The 18965-nt window shown below is 46.9% G+C and overlaps 1 protein-coding gene across 6 annotated transcripts in view; it reads left to right on the top strand.

Moving 5' to 3' along the window:
• The window catches only part of LOC138736086 (linker for activation of T-cells family member 2-like), a 125918-nt gene that overhangs the window by 89459 nt on the left and 17494 nt on the right, over positions 1–18965 (top strand). For 5 of the 6 annotated variants that reach the window (XR_011340084.1, XM_069884980.1, XM_069884982.1 and 2 more), the window contains 4 exons: positions 1057–1099; positions 1942–1985; positions 8799–8834; positions 15925–15955. Coding sequence is in view for 5 of the 6 variants with exons in the window: in XM_069884980.1 (XP_069741081.1) it covers positions 1057–1099; positions 1942–1985; positions 8799–8834; positions 15925–15955 (154 nt within the window). In the remaining variant the exon portion in view is untranslated. The remainder of the gene's footprint in view (positions 1–1056; positions 1100–1941; positions 1986–8798; positions 8835–15924; positions 15956–18965) is intronic. The other variant, XM_069884979.1, reaches the window with a different exon arrangement.

Genomic DNA, 18965 nt, shown 5'->3' with positions numbered 1-18965 from the left:
TACAAAAGTGCACAACCGTATTCTTTCCAACATTGTATTTCAGTTGCCACTTCTCTACTGGCTCTGCTGATCTGTCTAAATCCTTCTGCAGCCTCCCTGTTTTGTCTACACGACCTGTTCCTCCACCTACCTGCGTATCATCTACAAACTTGGCCACAAAGCCATTCATTCCATCAACCAAATCATAACAACATAAAAAGAAGTTGCCCCAACACTGACTCCTGTGGACACCACTAGCAACTGGTAGCTAATCAGAATATGGCCCCTGCATTCCAACTCTCTGCTTCCTGCCAATGAGCCAATGCTCTACCCACGCTGGTATGTTTCCAGTTATATTAGGGGTCTTATCTTGTTAAGTAGCCTCATATGCAGCTCCTTGTCAACGGCCTTCTGAAAATCCATATACACAACATCCACTGCATCTCCCTTATCTAGGCTGCTGGTCATTTCTTCAATGAAACTTTCTGCATTATTGTTTCACTTCCTGTTGGTAGTCTGCAAGAGAGCAGACAAGATGGCGCCAGACTGGGAGAGACCTTCATTTTAAAAAAATGTAAACATAGACATACAGAATGGTAGCAGGCCATTTCTGTCCATGAGCCTATGCCATCTAATTACCTACAATCCCATTACATTTTGAAATGGTGGGAGGAAACCGGACCCCCTTGGGAAAACCCATGCGGGATTTGACCCCAGTCGCAATTGCTGGCACTAACCGCTATGCTAGCCGTGAAAATTGAGGCCCAGCCACAAAGCAAAAAACTGCCTTCACATGAATTAATAAATTAATAAAGTAGCAGTAAATAAAAATTGCTGGAGAAACTCAGCAAGTCTAACAGGGTCCCCAGGAGGCCCGAGCCTTTAGTTATATATCTTGGCTTCGTATGGATGTTGCTGGACCTGCTGAGTTTCCCCAATAATTTTGTATATTTAATGTAATCACATGGTCTGGAAAATTTCTTGTTTCACTCTATTAAGCAGCAAAGATTTTTTTTATTTAACATTATTTTTCATCAATAAAAGTGGTGTAATATTGTCTTCATTTTTTTCCCCCAGTGTCACGATCAGGAAAAAAAGCAAGTGTCAAGCCAAAGACTGAGTAAGAAACGTGACACAAAGCTTCATTGATAGTGTGAAAAAGCACATACCAAACGATTCCACCCATGCCTTTCCCTACCCCACCTCACCCCTTCCCTCCCTCCTATTACAATATGTTTCTGATTATCCAAAACGCTCGGGACCAGATGTGTATCAGTTAATTGAGAAATGGCTTTAAACAGCCCAGTTTAAGCAGTAGCTGTCACCGATCCCAACACCTCCCCACTATGGTCACTGAACCTGCCCGGGAGGCTGAGGTCCCTGCTCAGATCCACATCACCTCCCTGCCGCCATCGCCAAATCTGCCCAGAAGCCAGAGGTCCCCACTCCGATCCCCGACACCTCCTCACCTGCAGTTTCTGAACCTGCCTGAGAGCCTGAAATCCTCGCTCCATGTTCCCCATCCCCGGTCCCACGCTGTTGCCAAAAACTCAGCACACCCCACCCCTGCAGTTACCTGATTTGTTCTGACACCAACTCTGGAGACAGTGGAGAACCAAGTACAGTAGCAGGTTAAATAAAAAAATGACAAGAGGGAGTTACCTATAACGAGGACGTTACCTGTAACGAGGACGATCTCCCCATGCACTGCCTGACCTGTTGACTTCCTCCAGTCGCTCACTGATGTTAGCAAATTGGTGCCAACAGCATGTCAGAGACCCACATGAGCACGTCAGGCGAAACATTGTTTTCAACTTGTGACATCACGTTGCCGTTTTGGTTGATTGGAAATGTACTGCATACAGATGTAAAATATGGAACATGTGGGGCTTGATAATTATTCAATTAAATACAGGGACAAAGTCTATTTATCCTAAATAAAACATTTATCTTCCCTTTCAGGAACCTTCCTGCCTCAAATGTTGCAATATCAACAGCGTGCCAGGGTTTGTATTGATTTGGTTGTTGGACGTCTTTAGTAGGTAGTCCGATCGCTCTCCATCAACCCAATCAATTAAAGAATAGATCGGCAATTCTCTCTCTGGTTCTTGCTTGTACTTTGAAACCATTATTTCTGTCACACCCACTTCTTTCTTTCTTCCTTCTCTTAACCATATAACCATTTAAGGATTTTTAAAAAAATTTAGACCTACATGGGCCATGTACAACAGGCCATTTCAGCCCACGACCCCATGCTGCCCAATTACACCCAATTGACCTATAACCCCTGGTATGCTTCGAACAGTGGAGGCCTCGGGGAAAACACATGCAGGCACTGGGAGAATGTACAGACTACTTACAAGACAGCGTGGGATTTGTACCCTGGTCCCGGTCGCTGGCGCTGAAACGACATTGCACTAACTGCTATGCTAACCATGCCTGGTGGGTGTCAGAACTGTTGACTTCCAGATGTGTTTGACTAAATCCCTCGTAAGAGATGGGAGCTGTTAGATTAAATGGGGAACTTGATTGGCAGGAGACAGAAAATATTCAGGACGGAAGGTACTCCAATGAGCAAGATGTGGCGAGTGGTGGCCAAGTGTAGCAAGGATTGGCACTGGGCCACAGATATTCCACCACATATATAAACCACTTGGGTGACATTGATATTAACAGTTTCTGCTAACCTGCTCTCCTTTCCCCCTCCCTTCCCTTAGCTCTCCACCCCCTTTCTATTCACCCAGCTGTCCCTCCTCTCCCTGCTCACTGCTGTGCCCTCCCTCCCTTCTCCTGCCTTTGGGACTGTGCTCTTCCGCTACCCCTCCCCCTTATTCAGACACCTGCTGACATTTTCCCCATACTTTGATGAAAGGCTCAAGCCTGAAACACCGGGGATGGATCTTTATCTTTGTTGTATAAAATACACTGCTTGACCTGCCAAGTATTTCCAGCTTTGTGTTTTTACTTCAACCGTGGTGTCTGCAGACTTGTGCATTTTACCAAGTTTGCCAAAGGTGCCGATGGAGAGGACAGATGGAAGCATTCGGTTTCAAAGAGGGATTGATATGTTGAGAGAGTGAGCTACACTGTTACAGAAGGAATGCAATCTGGGCAAATTTGGAGGTCATAATCCGGAATGTAAAATGGATACTTTCCAAATGATGCAACAACTAATGGTGGGCTCGGTGGTGAGAGAGCATCTGTGGAGGGAAGAGGGCAGCCATTGTTTGAGGTTGAGAATAAGGCAGGAAGTAGAAACATGGAAGGGAGAAAGCCCAAGTATTATAGGGTAGTGGACATGTGACTGTGGGAGCAGTGACGTTGGGAGACAGTCATACTGGTCACAATAATTTTACATTTTAAATTTAGATATACAGCCTAGTAACAGGCCCATGACCCTGTGCTGCCCAATCACACCCAATTAACCTGCAACCTCCACACATTTTTGATGGGTGAGAGAAAACCCACGTAGACACTTGGAGAACATACAGTGCTGGGTTTAAAGCAGTGTCACTGCCGCTGTAATAACTTTGCACTGACCGCTATGCTAATCGTGATTTGGAGGCGGGGGCCGAGTGTGGCGTATCTACATTTGCTGATTGGAAATTAGTGTTAAATTGAATGGAAAAGCAAATTGTATGGAGGACTGGCAGATGGAGTTCAAAGTCAGTAAATGCAAGGTCATCGACTTTGGAAGAAATAATAGATCTGATTATTCCTCAAATGGTGAAGTACTACAGGATTCGTATGTGCAGAAGTACTTGGAAGGTGGGTTTGCAGGTGAAATAGGTCATAAAGGCGGAAAATTGAATGTTGGCCTTCATTGCTGGAAGGATTGAATTTAGCTGCAACTGTCAAGGGTACTGGTGAGGCCGCGTCTGGAGCACCGAGTGCAGTTCAGGTCTCCTTACTCAAGAATGGAGATACAGTAAAACCCCTGGTATCTGGGGTCTGGTAGATGCCAGATAAGTGAATTTTCTGGTTGCTTGAGATTGCATGTTGAGCAATTGGTGAACTAACGAAGAGGTGCGCCAATTTTAAACTTGCATATTTTTTACCTTTTTAAAAGTGACAAACAAGATGTGCTCCACACCAGGGTCATGCCTAGCGCGGAATGCCACACTGACCACCGGCTGGTTCGCTGCAAGCTCAACCTTCACTTCAAGCCAAAGCCCAGGAACAATAAAGCCCCCAGAAAGAGGTTCAATGTTGGAAACCTGCAGTCAGACGAAGCGAGAGGAAACTTCCAGGCAAACCTCAAAGCAAAGCTCGATGTTGCAACCCGCCTCACGGACCCGTCCCCTGAAACCCTCTGGGATCAGTTGAAGACTACCATACTGCAATCCACTGAAGAGGTACTGGGCTTCTCCTCCAGGAAAAATAAGGACTGGTTTGACGAAAACAGCCAGGAAATCCAGGAGCTGCTGGCAAAGAAGCGAGCTGCCCACCAGGCTCACCTTACAAAGCCGTCCTGTCCAGAGAAGAAACAAGCCTTCCGTCGCGCATGCAGCCATCTTCAGCGCAAACTCCGGGAGATCCAAAATGAGTGGTGGACTAGCCTCGCCAAACGAACACAGCTCAGCGCGGACATTGGCGACTTCAGGGGTTTCTACGAGGCTCTAAAGGCTGTGTACGGCCCCTCACCCCAAGTCCAAAGCCCGCTGCGCAGCTCAGACGGCAAAGTCCTCCTCAGCGACAAGATCTCCATCCTCAACCGATGGTCAGAACACTTCCAATCTCTTTTCAGTGCCAACCGCTCAGTCCAAGATTCCGCCCTGCTCCAGCTCCCTCAACAGCCCCTAAGGCTAGAGCTGGATGAGGTCCTCACCCAGGATGAGACATATAAGGCAATCGAACAACTGAAAAGTGGCAAAGCAGCAGGTATGGATGGAATCCCCCCAGAAGTCTGGAAGGCTGGTGGCAAAACTCTGCATGTCAAACTGCATGAGTTTTTCAAGCTTTGTTGGGACCAAGGTAAACTGCCTCAGGATCTTCGTGATGCCACCATCATCACCCTGTACAAAAACAAAGGCGAGAAATCAGACTGCTCAAACTACAGGGGAATCACGTTGCTCTCCATTGCAGGCAAAATCTTCGCTAGGATTCTACTAAATAGAATAATACCTAGTATCGCCGAGAATATTCTCCCAGAATCACAGTGCGGCTTTTGCGCAAACAGAGGAACCACTGACATGGTCTTTGCCCTCAGACAGCTCCAAGAAAAGTGCAGAGAACAAAACAAAAGACTCTACATCACCTTTGTTGACCTCACCAAAGCCTTCGACACCGTGAGCAGGAAAGGGCTTTGGCAAATACTAGAGCGCACCGGATGTCCCCCAAAGTTCCTCAACATGATTATCCAACTGCACGAAAACCAACAAGGTCGGGTCAGATACAGCAATGAGCTCTCTGAACCCTTCTCCATTAACAATGGCGTGAAGCAAGGCTGTGTTCTCGCACCAACCCTCTTTTCAATCTTCTTCAGCATGATGCTGAACCAAGCCATGAAAGACCCCAACAATGAAGACGCTGTTTACATCCGGTACCGCACGGATGGCAGTCTCTTCAATCTGAGGCGCCTGCAAGCTCACACCAAGACACAAGAGAAACTTGTCCGTGAACTACTCTTTGCAGATGATGCCGCTTTAGTTGCCCATTCAGAGCTAGCTCTTCAGCGCTTGACGTCCTGCTTTGCGGAAACTGCCAAAATGTTTGGCCTGGAAGTCAGCCTGAAGAAAACTGAGGTCCTCCATCAGCCAGCTCCCCACCATGACTACCAGCCCCCCCACATCTCCATCGGGCACACAAAACTCAAAACGGTCAACCAGTTTACCTATCTCGGCTGCACCATTTCATCAGATGCAAGGATCGACAATGAGATAGACAACAGACTCGCCAAGGCAAATAGCGCCTTTGGAAGACTACACAAAAGAGTCTGGAAAAACAACCAACTGAAAAACCTCACAAAGATAAGCGTATACAGAGCCATTGTCATACCCACACTCCTGTTCGGCTCCGAATCATGGGTCCTCTACCGGCACCACCTACGGCTCCTAGAACGTTTCCACCAGCGTTGTCTCCACTCCATCCTCAACATCCATTGGAGCGCTTACACCCCTAACGTCGAAGTACTCGAGATGGCAGAGGTCGACAGCATCGAGTCCACGCTGCTGAAGATCCAGCTGCGCTGGATGGGTCACGTCTCCAGAATGGAGGACCATCGCCTTCCCAAGATCGTGTTATATGGCGAGCTCTCCACTGGCCACCGTGACAGAGGTGCACCAAAGAAAAGGTACAAGGACTGCCTAAAGAAATCTCTTGGTGCCTGCCACATTGACCACCGCCAGTGGGCTGATAACGCCTCAAACCGTGCATCTTGGCGCCTCACAGTTTGGCGGGCAGCAACCTCCTTTGAAGAAGACCGCAGAGCCCACCTCACTGACAAAAGGCAAAGGAGGAAAAACCCAACACCCAACCCCAACCAACCAATTTTCCCTTGCAACCGCTGCAATCGTGTCTGCCTGTCCCGCATCGGACTTGTCAGCCACAAACGAGCTTGCAGCTGACGTGGACTTTTTACCCCCTCCATAAATCTTCGTCCGCGAAGCCAAGCCAAAGAAGAAGATTCTGAAATAGTTTTTTTTTTAAAAAGCCGGTTGCTTTCCAGATAAGAGGTTTTACTGTACTGGCTTTGGAGGTGGTAGAGGAGGTTCACCAGGTTGATTCTGGAGGTGTGGGTAGTTAGCCCATGAGGAGAGATCGAGGCATCTGGGGCTGCACTTGCTGGAATTTAGAAGAATGAGAGGGGATCTGATAGAAAGATAACATTCTGAAAGAGATAGACAAGATAGAGGCAGGAAATTTGTTTCCACTGGTAGGTGAGACTAGAATGAGGGGACACAGGCTCTAGATTCAGTGGAATAGATTTAGGACAGAAATAAGGAGGAAGTGCTTTCACCCAAGAGGAGTGAATCGATGGAATTCTCTGCCCATGGAAGCAGTAAAGGCTGCTCCAATAAATGTATTTGAGACACAGATAGAAAGACTCTTGCAGAGTAGGAAGATTAAGAGTTTATAGGGAAAAGAAGGGCAGTTAAAGCCAAGTCCACAGCCAGATCAGCTGTGATCTTACTGAATGCTGGAGAAGAGTCAACAGGCCAGATGAACAATTGTTGCTGCTATTATTTCTCATGGTTTTGTGTTCAGACAGGGGAGTTAGGAGATCACTGAGGTAGGGGAGGGAGAGAAAAGCAACATTGAAATGGGCTAGGTGATCAGTAAAGGGCAGATGGAACTGGAAGAAGTGGGAGTTGTCTGAAATTGGAAAGTTCACTAGCCAAGGGGAATCATGATGTGCTGTTCTTTGAGTGCATGTTTGGCCTCACCCTGGCAATGGATGAGGTCAAGGACAGATGCATCAGTATGGGAATGGGAAGAGGAATTATAAAGGCAGACAACTGAGAGTTCCAGAAGGCGGGCAGGGTTTGCTCAAGGTTACAGCATCTGTGTGTTTTTCTGGTCTCTGAATGTTAATGAGCTATAAACTGGAGATCAACTGAGAGGTGGAGGTCCTTGGTTACCAATGAAAATGTCCCAGGCAGGTGCACAAACTAATCAGTTTTAGGGAATATCTTGACACAGTTGGAACAAGCAGGTAGTAACTTTGCTGCACCAAGGCTTTAGTGAGACCACATGTTCCATCGACATTCTGGACACATCACACGAGTGACCTAGTGGGTCCCTGAGGCAACAGATTTTCCAGAAGGGTCTACAACTCCAACAAGAACTATCTGATGAACTGGAATCCAAGTGGCACGGGAACCCAAGAACATCTGGCCCTCCAAAACAGTGCAGACGGCACATGCTTGTCCTACACTGACCAACTGTCCACTTCCTGAACTCAGCTACACATTCCATTAATAAAAGGAAATGAATGAAGAGATCTGTTCAGTTCAAGGGAAGTGAGGGCTAAGTGCCCTCTCCCTGACCCCACAACAAATAACATTCTCAATAATCATGTGTCGAGATACATTCAGAATGGTTTCCACATCTGGAGGCAAGGCCTACCCTCGTTGCAGCTGTGATGCCTCACATTGAATTGTCTAGCATGGTGTCTCACCCAGGCTCAGTGTGAAGCAGTTGAAAGGGGAACAGCTCCAGCAACGTGGGTTTGAATCCAGCGCTGTCTGTAAGGAGTTTGTACATTCTCCCTGCATCCACGTGGGATTTTCCCCTCTGCTTTCTTCCCAACTGGGTTGGTAGAGTAATTGGACAAGAGTACATTTGTGTGTGAAGCGGTTGAAAGGGGAACAGCTCCAGCAACGTGGGTTTGAATCCAGTGCTGTCTGTAAGGAGTTTGTACATTCTCCCTGCGTCCCCGTGGGGTTTTCCCTCTGCTTTCTTCCCAACTGGGTTGGTAGAATAATTGGACACGAGTACATTTGTGCGGTGCAGGCCCTATGGCCTGTTATCATTGGGCAGATGGGTTAATGCAATGCTGTTGCAGCCCCAGCGCTCAGGACTGGGGTTTGAATCCTGCACGGTCTGTAAGGAGTTTGTATGTCCTCCCCGTATCTGCGTGAGCTTTCCTCCAAGGTCTCCGGTTTCCTCCCATCCTTCGAAATGTATGGGGTTGTAGGTCAATTTGGTGGCACCATGCTGTATCTCTAAATTTAAAAAAAATTAAATGTAAATAAACCATGCTGCATCCATAGAGCAGTGTAGCAGAGGGACACTTCAGGGTGAAAACCACATGGAGGGTCAAGAATGTTATATTCACACGTATCACAACCATTCTGAAACTCTTCTCTTTCTCCCAGCAGATATTTCACCAAGTTATATGAACATAGATGTTGGTGAGTAAAAAAAAAGTATATAAATCAAAATAAAAGATACTGGAAACAATCAGCAGGTTAGGCAGCATCTGTGGGGGGAGAGAACGGTCGGTGTTTCCGATGAGGGAGCCTTCTTGTGACCAGAGCAATACAGTGGTCTGGTTGTACGAAACTGTGACGTTTGTAGGTAGGCTGGTGGGATTTTGGGAATGCCCAAGTGTCCCCTGCTTTGCAGCCACTTAGATAACAGAAATGTGTCCTCCTGAAATTCGCAAATCTCCACCCAAACATTTGGATGTAGAACTAAGTTTGCTGTCACAGAATTTATGTGGAAAAAAATGTGCATTTCTTGGTGGCTGCTCAGATGATGTGGCTATGCGATGGGATCCATTTTCCAGAGAACAGCCACCAATGAGACAGCCATCAAGGGCTGCTCAGTCCTTGCTCGCAGCCCACACAGTGGTCAGCAGTGTGGCTAGGTATGCTGATTGCTCGTGGCTTTCATGGAGAAGTAGGTGAAGCTGCTGAGTGAGCACACTGCTCTGCTCTGTGGGGAGCCCAGATGTGGGCAAATCATCAGCTGGAGTACAGGCACACAATCCTTTATCTTGAACCCTTGGGGGACAGTGTCTTCCAGATTTTAGAAAGCTAGATTTAAGCCCACCCAAATTGTGCTGCTGTATCCCCTCCCCCCTCCCCCCCCTCCCTCCCCCTCAAATAGTGCTGCTGTATCCCCTCCCCCCCTCCCCCCTCCCCCCTCCCCCCCTCCCCCCTCCCTCCCCCCCTCAAATAGTGCTGCTGTATCCCCTCCCCCCCTCCCCCCCTCCCCCCTCCCCCCTCCCCCCTCCCTCCTCCCTCCTCCCTCCTCCCTCCTCCCTCCTCCCTCCTCCCTCCTCCCTCCTCCCTCCTCCCTCCTCCCTCCTCCCTCCTCCCTCCTCCCTCCTCCCTCCTCCCTCCTCCCTCCTCCCCTCCCTCCTCCCCCCTCCCCCCCTCCCCCTCCCCCTCCCCCCCTCAAATTGTGCTGCTGTATCCCCCCCTCCCCCCTCCCCCCCTCCCCCCTCCCCCCCTCCCCCCCTCCCCCCCTCCCCCCTCCCCCCCTCCCCCCCTCCCCCCCTCCCTGTCTCTGTCTGTGAGAGAGAGAGAGAGAGAGAGAGAGATACAATAATTACAGCACAGAAACAGACCCATTTGGGCCTTCTAGTCCATGCCAAACACCTTCTCCCCCTAGTCCCATTGACCTGCACCTAGCTCAACCTTCCACACCTCCCTCATCCATATACCTATGCAACTTTTCATTAAATATTAAAATCAAGCCCACATCTATCACTTTGTCTGGAAGCTCATTACACACTTCCACCACCCTCTGAGTGAAGAAATTTCCCCTCATGTTTTCACTTCAATCTCAATCCGTGTCCTCTTCTTGGAATCTCCCCCTCTCTCAATGGAAAAAGCCTATCCACATTTACTCCATCTGCCCCTTCATAATTTTAAATACCCCTATCAAATCACCCCTCATTCTTCTACACTCCAAGGAATAAAGTCCCAGCCTGTTTAACCTTTCCCTGTAACTCAGACTCTGAAACCCCAGCAACATTCTCGTAAACCTCCTCTGCACTCTCTCTATTCTGTTTATATCCTTCTAGTAATTCTGTAACCACAACTGCACACAATAGTCCAAATTTGGCCTCAACAATGCCTCATACATACCAAAAGCATTCTTCACCACCCTATCTACATGTGACTCCACTTCCAGGGAATTATGTACCAGAATTCCTAAATCCCTTTGTCCTACTGGACTCCTCAATTGTCAACCATTTAACATGTATGACCTTTGCTAATTAGTCCGACCAAAATGTAGCACCTCACATTATTCAGTATCAAACTCCATCTGCCATCTTTCAGACAATCTTTTAACTGGCCCATATCCCTCTGCAAGCTTTGAAAACCTTCTTCACTGTCCACAACACCACCAATCCTAGTATCATCTTCATACTTACTAATCCAATTTACCACTCTACCACCCAGATCATTAACATATATGACAAACAATGGACCCAGCATCACTCCCTGAGACACTCCACTCCACTCGTCACCAGCTACCAATTTGACAAACAATTTTCCACCACTACTCTTTTGCATCTCCCATCCAACCATTGTTGAATTCAGTTCACTACTTCAACATTAATACCTAATGCTTGAACCTTCCTAATTAACATGCAGAACCTTGTCAAAGGCCTTACTAAAGTCCATATAGACAACATCCACAGCCTTCCCCTCATCAACCTTCTTAGTAACCACCTCAAAATATTCTACAAGATTTGTTAAACATTATCTATCCCATACAAAAGCCATGTTGACTACTCCTAATCAGTCCCTGTCCATCCAAATAATTGTATATTCCATCTCTAAGAACACTCTCCATTAATTGACCTACCACCGACATCAGCCTAGAATTACCTAGTTTACTTTTGGAGCCTTTATTTTTAAAAAAGGCAGTAAAACAACATGAGCTACCCTCCAATCCTCTGGAACCTCCCCTTTGGCCAGTGACATTTTAAATATTTCTGTCAGAGCCCCCACTAACCTCCCTCAGGAACCTAGGGAATATCTTGTCAGAACCTAGAGATTTATCCATCTCTATTCTCTTTAAAATAGTCAGTACTACCTCCTAATTAATCTGTATATCATCCATGACCTCACTACCAGATTTCCTTACTTCACCTGGCTCAATATTCCTTTCCTTAGTGAATACTGAAGAAAAGAAATCATTTAAAATTTCCCTCATCTCTTCTGACTCCTCACATTCCCTACCCCTCTGATCCTCAAGGGGCCCAATTTTATCCCTTACTATTCTTTTACTTTTAAATGTACCTGTAGAAACCCTTTGGATTTAATTTTACCTTGCCTGTTAAAGCAGGTTCATATCTCCTTTTAGCCTTTCTAATTTCTTTATTAAGCTTTTTTTTTTAAAAAAAAACACTCCTTATGTTCCTCAAGCACCTTATTTATTCCCTGCTATCTATACCTGTTGAACACATCCCTCTTCCTCCAAACCAAATTACCAGTATCTCTTCAAAACCAAGACTCCCTATATTTCCTAACCTTTCCTTTAATCCTCACAGGGACAAACAAACTCTTTGCTCTCAAAATTTCCCCTTTGAATATCCTCCATTTATCCTTCCCAGAAAATAAATTATCCCAATCCACACCTCCTCACATCTCCTCAAAATTACCCTTGTTCCAATCAAGAATCTCAACCTTAGGCCCAGCCCTATCCTTCTCCATAGTTAATCTAAAACTAATAGAATTGTAATCACTGGACCCAAAGTGCTCCCAACACACACCTGTCACCTGACCTATCACAATCCCTAATAAGAGATCTAATACTGCCCCCTCTCTAGTTGGTTCTTCTATGTATTGATTGAGAAAACTTTCCTGAACACATTTGACAAACTCCAACCTATCTAGCCCTTTTACAGGATGGGCATCCCAGGCAATGTATGGGAAGTTAAAATCTCCTTTAATCACCACCTTATGTTTACTATTCATATATGCTATCTCCTTACAAATTTGTTCCTCTAATCCCCTCTGTCCATTAGTACCACCTTGACTTGTCACTTGTAGCTCCCAATCAATAGTGTCCAAAATTATATACCTGTTGTTGATGGGACAGACACAGGGGTACTCTATACTGTCTGCATCTTCCCCTTCCCTCTCCTGGCAGTCACCCAGCTACCTGCCTCCTAAATTATGGGGTGACCACCTCCCTGACACTCCTGTCTGCCACTATTTCATTCTTCCTCAAGATCCATAGTTCATCCAAATCCTGCTCCAGTTTCCTAACTCAGGTTGTAAGGAGCTGCAGCTGGATGCACCTTTTGCAGGTGTAGATGTCTGGGACAAGTACCCTGTCCCAAATTTCCCACAACCAGAGCAACCCACTGCCCCAGCTGACTCCATTATCTAAATTTAATTAAAGATTTTAAACTATCTCACCTGGCCTTACCTCTCTGGTAGCAAGCAAGCTCTTTCCCAGCCTCTGCTTGCCAAAGTGTCACTAGGCCACTCACACACTGGTTGCTAATTTAGCTACCCTCCTTTTATTGGTCCCTGCCAATTAACTCAATTACCAAATTAATCAACACAAAAAAAATCTAACCTCAGCTTAACCTTTTGACCTCTGTGACTGAGCAGTCAGAGGTAACTGCCTGTAACTGCTCAGTCCACCTGTTATTTCACCTATAACTGCTCAGTCCACCTGTCACTGTAACTGTACTCAGTCTACCTATCACTTCGTCTGTAACTCTGCTCAGTCCACCCTTCACTCTGCCTGTAACTGCCCAGTCCACCCATCACTCCAGCTGTAACTCTGTTCAGTCCACCCGACACTGCCTGTAACTGCTCAGTCCACCTATTACTTCACCTGTAATTGCCCAAAAACAGTAAAGCCCCCAGAAAGAGGTTCAATGTTGGAAACCTGCAGTCAGACGAAGTGAGAGGAAACTTCCAGGCAAACCTCAAAGCAAAGCTCGACGATGCAATGCGCCTCACGGACCCATCCCCTGAAACCCTCTGGGATCAGCTGAAGACTACCATACTGCAATCCACTGAAGAGGTACTGGGCTTCTCCTCCAGGAAAAACAAGGACTGGTTTGATGAAAACAGCCAGGAAATCCAGGAGCTGCTGGCAAAGAAGCGAGCCCACCAGGCTCACCTTACAAAGCCGTCCTGTCCAGAGAAGAAACAAGCCTTCCGTCGCGCATGCAGCCATCTTCAGCGCAAACTCTGGGAGATCCAAAATGAGTGGTGGACTAGCCAGGCCAAGCGAACCCAGCTCAGCGCGGACATTGGCGACTTCAGGGGTTTCTACGAAGCTCTAAAGGCTGTGTACGGCCCCTCACCCCCAAGTCCAAAGCCCGCTGCGCAGCTCAGACGGCAAAGTCCTCCTCAGCGACAAGATCTCCATCCTCAACCGATGGTCAGAACACTTCCAATCTCTTTTCAGTGCCAACCGCTCAGTCCAAGATTCCGCCCTGCTCCAGCTCCCTCAACAGCCCCTAAGGCTAGAGCTGGATGAGGTCCTCACCCAGGATGAGACATATAAGGCAATCGAACAACTGAAAAGTGGCAAAGCAGCAGGTATGGATGGAATCCCGCCAGAGGTCAGGAAGGGTGGCGGCAAAACTCTGCATGTCAAACTGCATGAGTTTTTCAAGCTTTGTTGGGACAAAGGAAAACTGCCTCAGGACCTTCGTCACCCTGTACAAAAACAAAGGCGAGAAATCAGACTGCTCAAACTACAGAGGAATCACGCTGCTCTCCATTGCAGGCAAAATCTTCGCTAGGATTCTCCTAAATAGAATAATACCTAGTGTCGCCGAGAATATTCTCCCAGAATCACAGTGCGGCTTTTGCGCAAACAGAGGAACTACTGACATGGTCTTTGCCCTCAGAAAGCTCCAAGAAAAGTGCAGAGAACAAAACAAAGGACTCTACATCACCTTTGTTGACCTCACCAAAGCCTTCGACACCGTGAGCAGGAAAGGGCTTTGGCAAATACTAGAGCGCCTCGGATGCCCCCCAAAGTTCCTCAACATGTTTATCCAACTGCACGAAAACCAACAAGGTCGGGTCAGATACAGCAATGAGCTCTCTGAACCCTTCTCCATTAACAATGGGGTGAAGCAAGGCTGTGTTCTCGCACCAACCCTCTTTTCAATCTTCTTCAGCATGATGCTGAACCAAGCCATGAAAGACCTCAACAATGAAGACGCTGTTTACATCCGGTACCGCACGGATGGCAGTCTCTTCAATCAGAGGCGCCTGCAAGCTCACACCAAGACACAAGAGAAACTTGTCCGTGAACTACTTTTTGCAGATGATGCCGCTTTAGTTGCCCATTCAGAGCCAGCTCTTCAGCGCTTGACGTCCTGTTTTGCGGAAACTGCCAAAATGTTTGGCCTGGAAGTCAGCCTGAAGAAAACTGAGGTCCTCCATCAGCCAGCTCCCCCCCATGACTACCAGCCCCCCCACATCTCCATCGAGCACACAAAACTCAAAACGGTCAACCCGTTTACCTATCTCGGCTGCACCATTTCATCAGATGCAAGGATCGACAATGAGATAGACAACAGACTCGCCAAGGCAAATAGTGCCTTTGGAAGACTACACAAAAGAGTCTGGAAAAACAACCAACTGAAAAACCTCACAAAGATAAGCGTATACAGAGCCGTTGTCATACCCACACTCCTGTTCGACTCTGAATCATGGGTCCGGCATCACCTAGAACGCTTCCACCAGCGTTGTCTCCGCTCCATCCTCAACATTCATTGGAGCGCTTTTATCCCTAACGTCGAAGTACTCGAGATGGCAGAGGTCGACAGCATCGAGTCCACGCTGCTGAAGATCCACCTGCGCTGGGTGGGTCACGTCTCCAGAATGGAGGACCATCGCCTTCCCAAGATCGTGTTATATGGCGAGCTCTCCACTGGCCACCGTGACAGAGGTGCACCAAAGAAAAGTTACAAGGACTGCCTAAAGAAATCTCTTGGTGCCTGCCATATTGACCACCGCCAGTGGGCTGATATCGCCTCAAACCGTGCATCTTGGCCCACCTCACTGACAAAAGGCAAAGGAGGAAAATCCCAACACCCAACCCCAACCAACCAATTTTCCCCTGCAACTGCTGCAACCGTGTCTGCCTGTCCCGCATCAGACTTGTCAGCCACAAATGAGCCTGCAGCTGACGTGGACATTTACCCCTCCATAAATCTTCGTCCGCGAAGCCAAGCCAAAGAATTGCTCAGTCCACCTGTCACTTCATCTGTAACTCTGCTCAGTCCATCAGCAGTGTTGTATGTAATCGGTCAATCCAGCTGTAGCTTTGTCTATAACTGTTGAGTTCACCTGTAGTGCAGGGTATTACTCTGGTCAGTCCACCTGTAGCGCAGTTAGTCTGATCTGTCTAACAGACTCCCTTTCAAGGTCTTTCCCTTCTGCTATTAGTCGGACAGGTTTTCTACCTGTCGTTAATTTGCCTGTCTGATGTGCGGTGATACGGTTGTTCCACAGAAACTACTAAAAGAATGTAACCAAAACCTATTGTTTGCAGGAAACCACTGTCAGCTGGACCAGGAATACATGTAAGTCATTGCTGGTCCTCTGTTGCTTTCTCTTCCATCACTGAAATTGGGATTCCCCTCCAATTGTGCAGAACATCTGCTGGGTCAGACCAACTGATCTTCCAATTAATGCTCCAACACATTTTAATTTTTTTTACTGATATAAATCTCCTCATAGCCCAGTGGTTTGCGGGAGCATGGAAAGCTCAGGAATGTAAGGGGAGCACAGTCAGCATCTCCCAGTGATTCAGATTCGGAACCTCAAGGACTTGTGAATGGTGGAAGAGTGAACTATGGAGTTATTGTACACGGAGGAGGAGTAAACCCAGGGGAAGATTTAACGATGAGACAAGCTGTTGTCAGGGTCCTCTTAGACCATTCAGCTTCCAAAGCACCTTTTCTCTGGTGATCTCTTCCCTAAAACCCTTTAACGTCCAGTACACTGCTAATGTCTTCCACAATGCAAAATACTCATTCAGCTCCTCTGGCATCTCCTTCCCTCCCATTACAATTTTCCAGTGGTCTTATAGCTACTCTTTTTTTACTCTTAAAAAACTTTTAGTATCCTTTTTGACAATAGTTGCTAGCTTCCTTTCAAAAATCATCTATTCCTTCCTATTGACATTCTGAGTTGCCTTCTGTACACTTTAAAATACTGGTTCTCAACCTTTTTCTTTCCACTCACATACCTCCTTCCCCATGTCATTGGTGCTCTGTGATTAGTCAGGGATTGCTTAAGGTGGAAAGAAAAAGTTTGAAAACCACTGTTTTAATTGTCCCTCATTGACTCGTTATGTGCACCATTTCATAACTCCAAAGGAAATGGGCCAATGACCATTTTTCTCAAGCAAAATATCTCAGTAACAATTGGGTCTAGAGCAGTGATTCTCAACCTTCCCTTTCCTTCCCACATCTCACCTTAAGCAATCCCTGACTAATCACAGAGCTCCAATGGCATAGGGATTACTTAAAGTGGTATGTGAGGGTGAAAAAAGGTTGAAAACCACTTCTTTAAAAGTTTCCCAGTCTTGTCTCTTCTCACATTTAAGGAGGGCACGGACTAAAATCATAAAATATTTTTATGCAGTCAGAAGGTGAGAAGTACAGAATAAACCAACTAAACTTGACTGTTTCACAGTGAAGGGGGCCCATAAACTTTGATCAGAATCCTCAGGGGACCGTAGCCAAAGTAAGGTTGAGAATAGGTGTTCTGAACCCCAGAGAATGCACGGTGTCCTCAGGTCCCCTTCCTGGAGCAGCAGAAAATGAGAGGAGGTTTGATAGACATAATACAAAATTTAAGAGGGTGCAGATAGAATAAATGCAAGTAGGTTTTTTTTCCACTGAGATTAGGTGAGAAGAACTGGAGGACATGGATTAGGGTGAAATGTTTAAGGGGAACTTCTTCATGTAGTGGTGAGAGTATGAAACAAGCTGCCAGTGGGAGTGGTGAATGTGGATGTGGTGTGCTGTTAGCCAGAATCAGACACACACAAGGTAAAGACTGTACAACAGGCTTTAATCCACAAAGACTTCCACAGAGCCAGGCTGTCTGTGGCTGCAGCAACTCTGAGTGAGGCCTCGGGAGGCCGGCACAAGCTTACAGCCAACCAGGTGGGGCTTGATCCATTCAGGCCGACTGATTGACAGCCAACCAGGTGTTCTCCTGTCCCCTTACACTCCTGCAGGTACAGAGGTTGCCTCCTGCAGTGTACCATCACAATGGGTTTGATTTTGATATGTGAGAAAAATGTGGACAGTTACATGGATGGGAGGGAGGTGGAGGGATATGGTCCAGATAATTGGGACTAGGCACAGAAGGGCCTGCTTCTCTAGTTTAGCCTTCTCCTGCTTCTATTATTATTACTAGGGTGAAAAATGCTTTAAAGATCTATGGGAGAGTTTGGATAAAGTTGGTTTTCCGGTCACTGGACAATACATTTTCCTCATGTGGCACATCCACCATCCCTGAACCAGCCCTGTAAACCTCTGCTAACCTCTCTTTGCAGCCTGTGTAAGTAAGGAGAGGAAACCCTTGCACAATACTTCAGGTGAGATCTCAACGAGCTACTAGGTGCTTGAAGGAAAGATGTCCGTCTCCTACATTCATATCTGATGCTGATGTACCACAGGGCCTTCCACAACCTCAGTGACCCAACTTACTAATTGCTCTCCTGGCTGAGGTTTCAGGCACTGTCCGGTAGCTCACCCCAGTGTCGCATCTCTACGGCCCTCCACAGGGAGTAAGGGAGCATGGTCTTGAAGAGGTTTTTTAAAATTAAATTTAAGTTATATTTTTCTTTAAATTTAGACGCAGCTCAGTAACAGGCCCTTTCAGCCCACGAGCCTGTGCCGCCCAATTACAGTCAATTAATCCCGGGTACATTTTGAAGGGTGGGAGGAAATCAGAGCCCCTGGGGAAAACCCACACAGACACATGGAGAACGCACAAACTCCTTACAGACAGCACAGGATTCGAACCCTGGTTCTGCTCACTGGTGCCATAATAATGTTGTACTGACCGCTACACCAACCGTGCCTGCCCCTGACTGGATCTGCACTGGAGCTTCAGGAACCTTTTTTTGAATATCTTGTTTATAATTTGACAGACTTGTACTTTACAAACATTATAGGGAATCAATCCTCCCCTTTTCCAGATCATTTTATATCGAGTCCTCTCTTCCCCCACCCTTTATCCTCCCTCTCACCCTAATATGAACAAAGACAAACATATATCAATGACTAAGAATAACAATACACATATGTTAGGGGAAAAGGTGGGGGTGCCGACCAGCATTCTCAGCATTCCAGGACTTGTATGACCCAATTGTCCACTGTTTCCTTTTGAGAAAGACCTTGGGAGGGTTAATCACGCTTGCATTTCAGTGTATCGCAGGTGTGGCTGCCACACCTCAACTAATGTGTCGCGTCTCCCTCTGAAATTATAAGTAATGTTCTCCAGGGGAACACAGCTCCACATCTCCGTGTCTCGTTGCATTATGCTTAGCTGAGAGTCAGATTTCCAAGTGAC

The sequence above is a fragment of the Narcine bancroftii genome, chromosome 6, assembly GCF_036971445.1.
Source record: "Narcine bancroftii isolate sNarBan1 chromosome 6, sNarBan1.hap1, whole genome shotgun sequence".
Lineage (NCBI taxonomy): Eukaryota > Metazoa > Chordata > Chondrichthyes > Torpediniformes > Narcinidae > Narcine > Narcine bancroftii.
The sequence above is the reverse complement of the archived record's forward strand: the minus strand, read 5'-3'. Positions and strand labels throughout refer to the sequence as shown.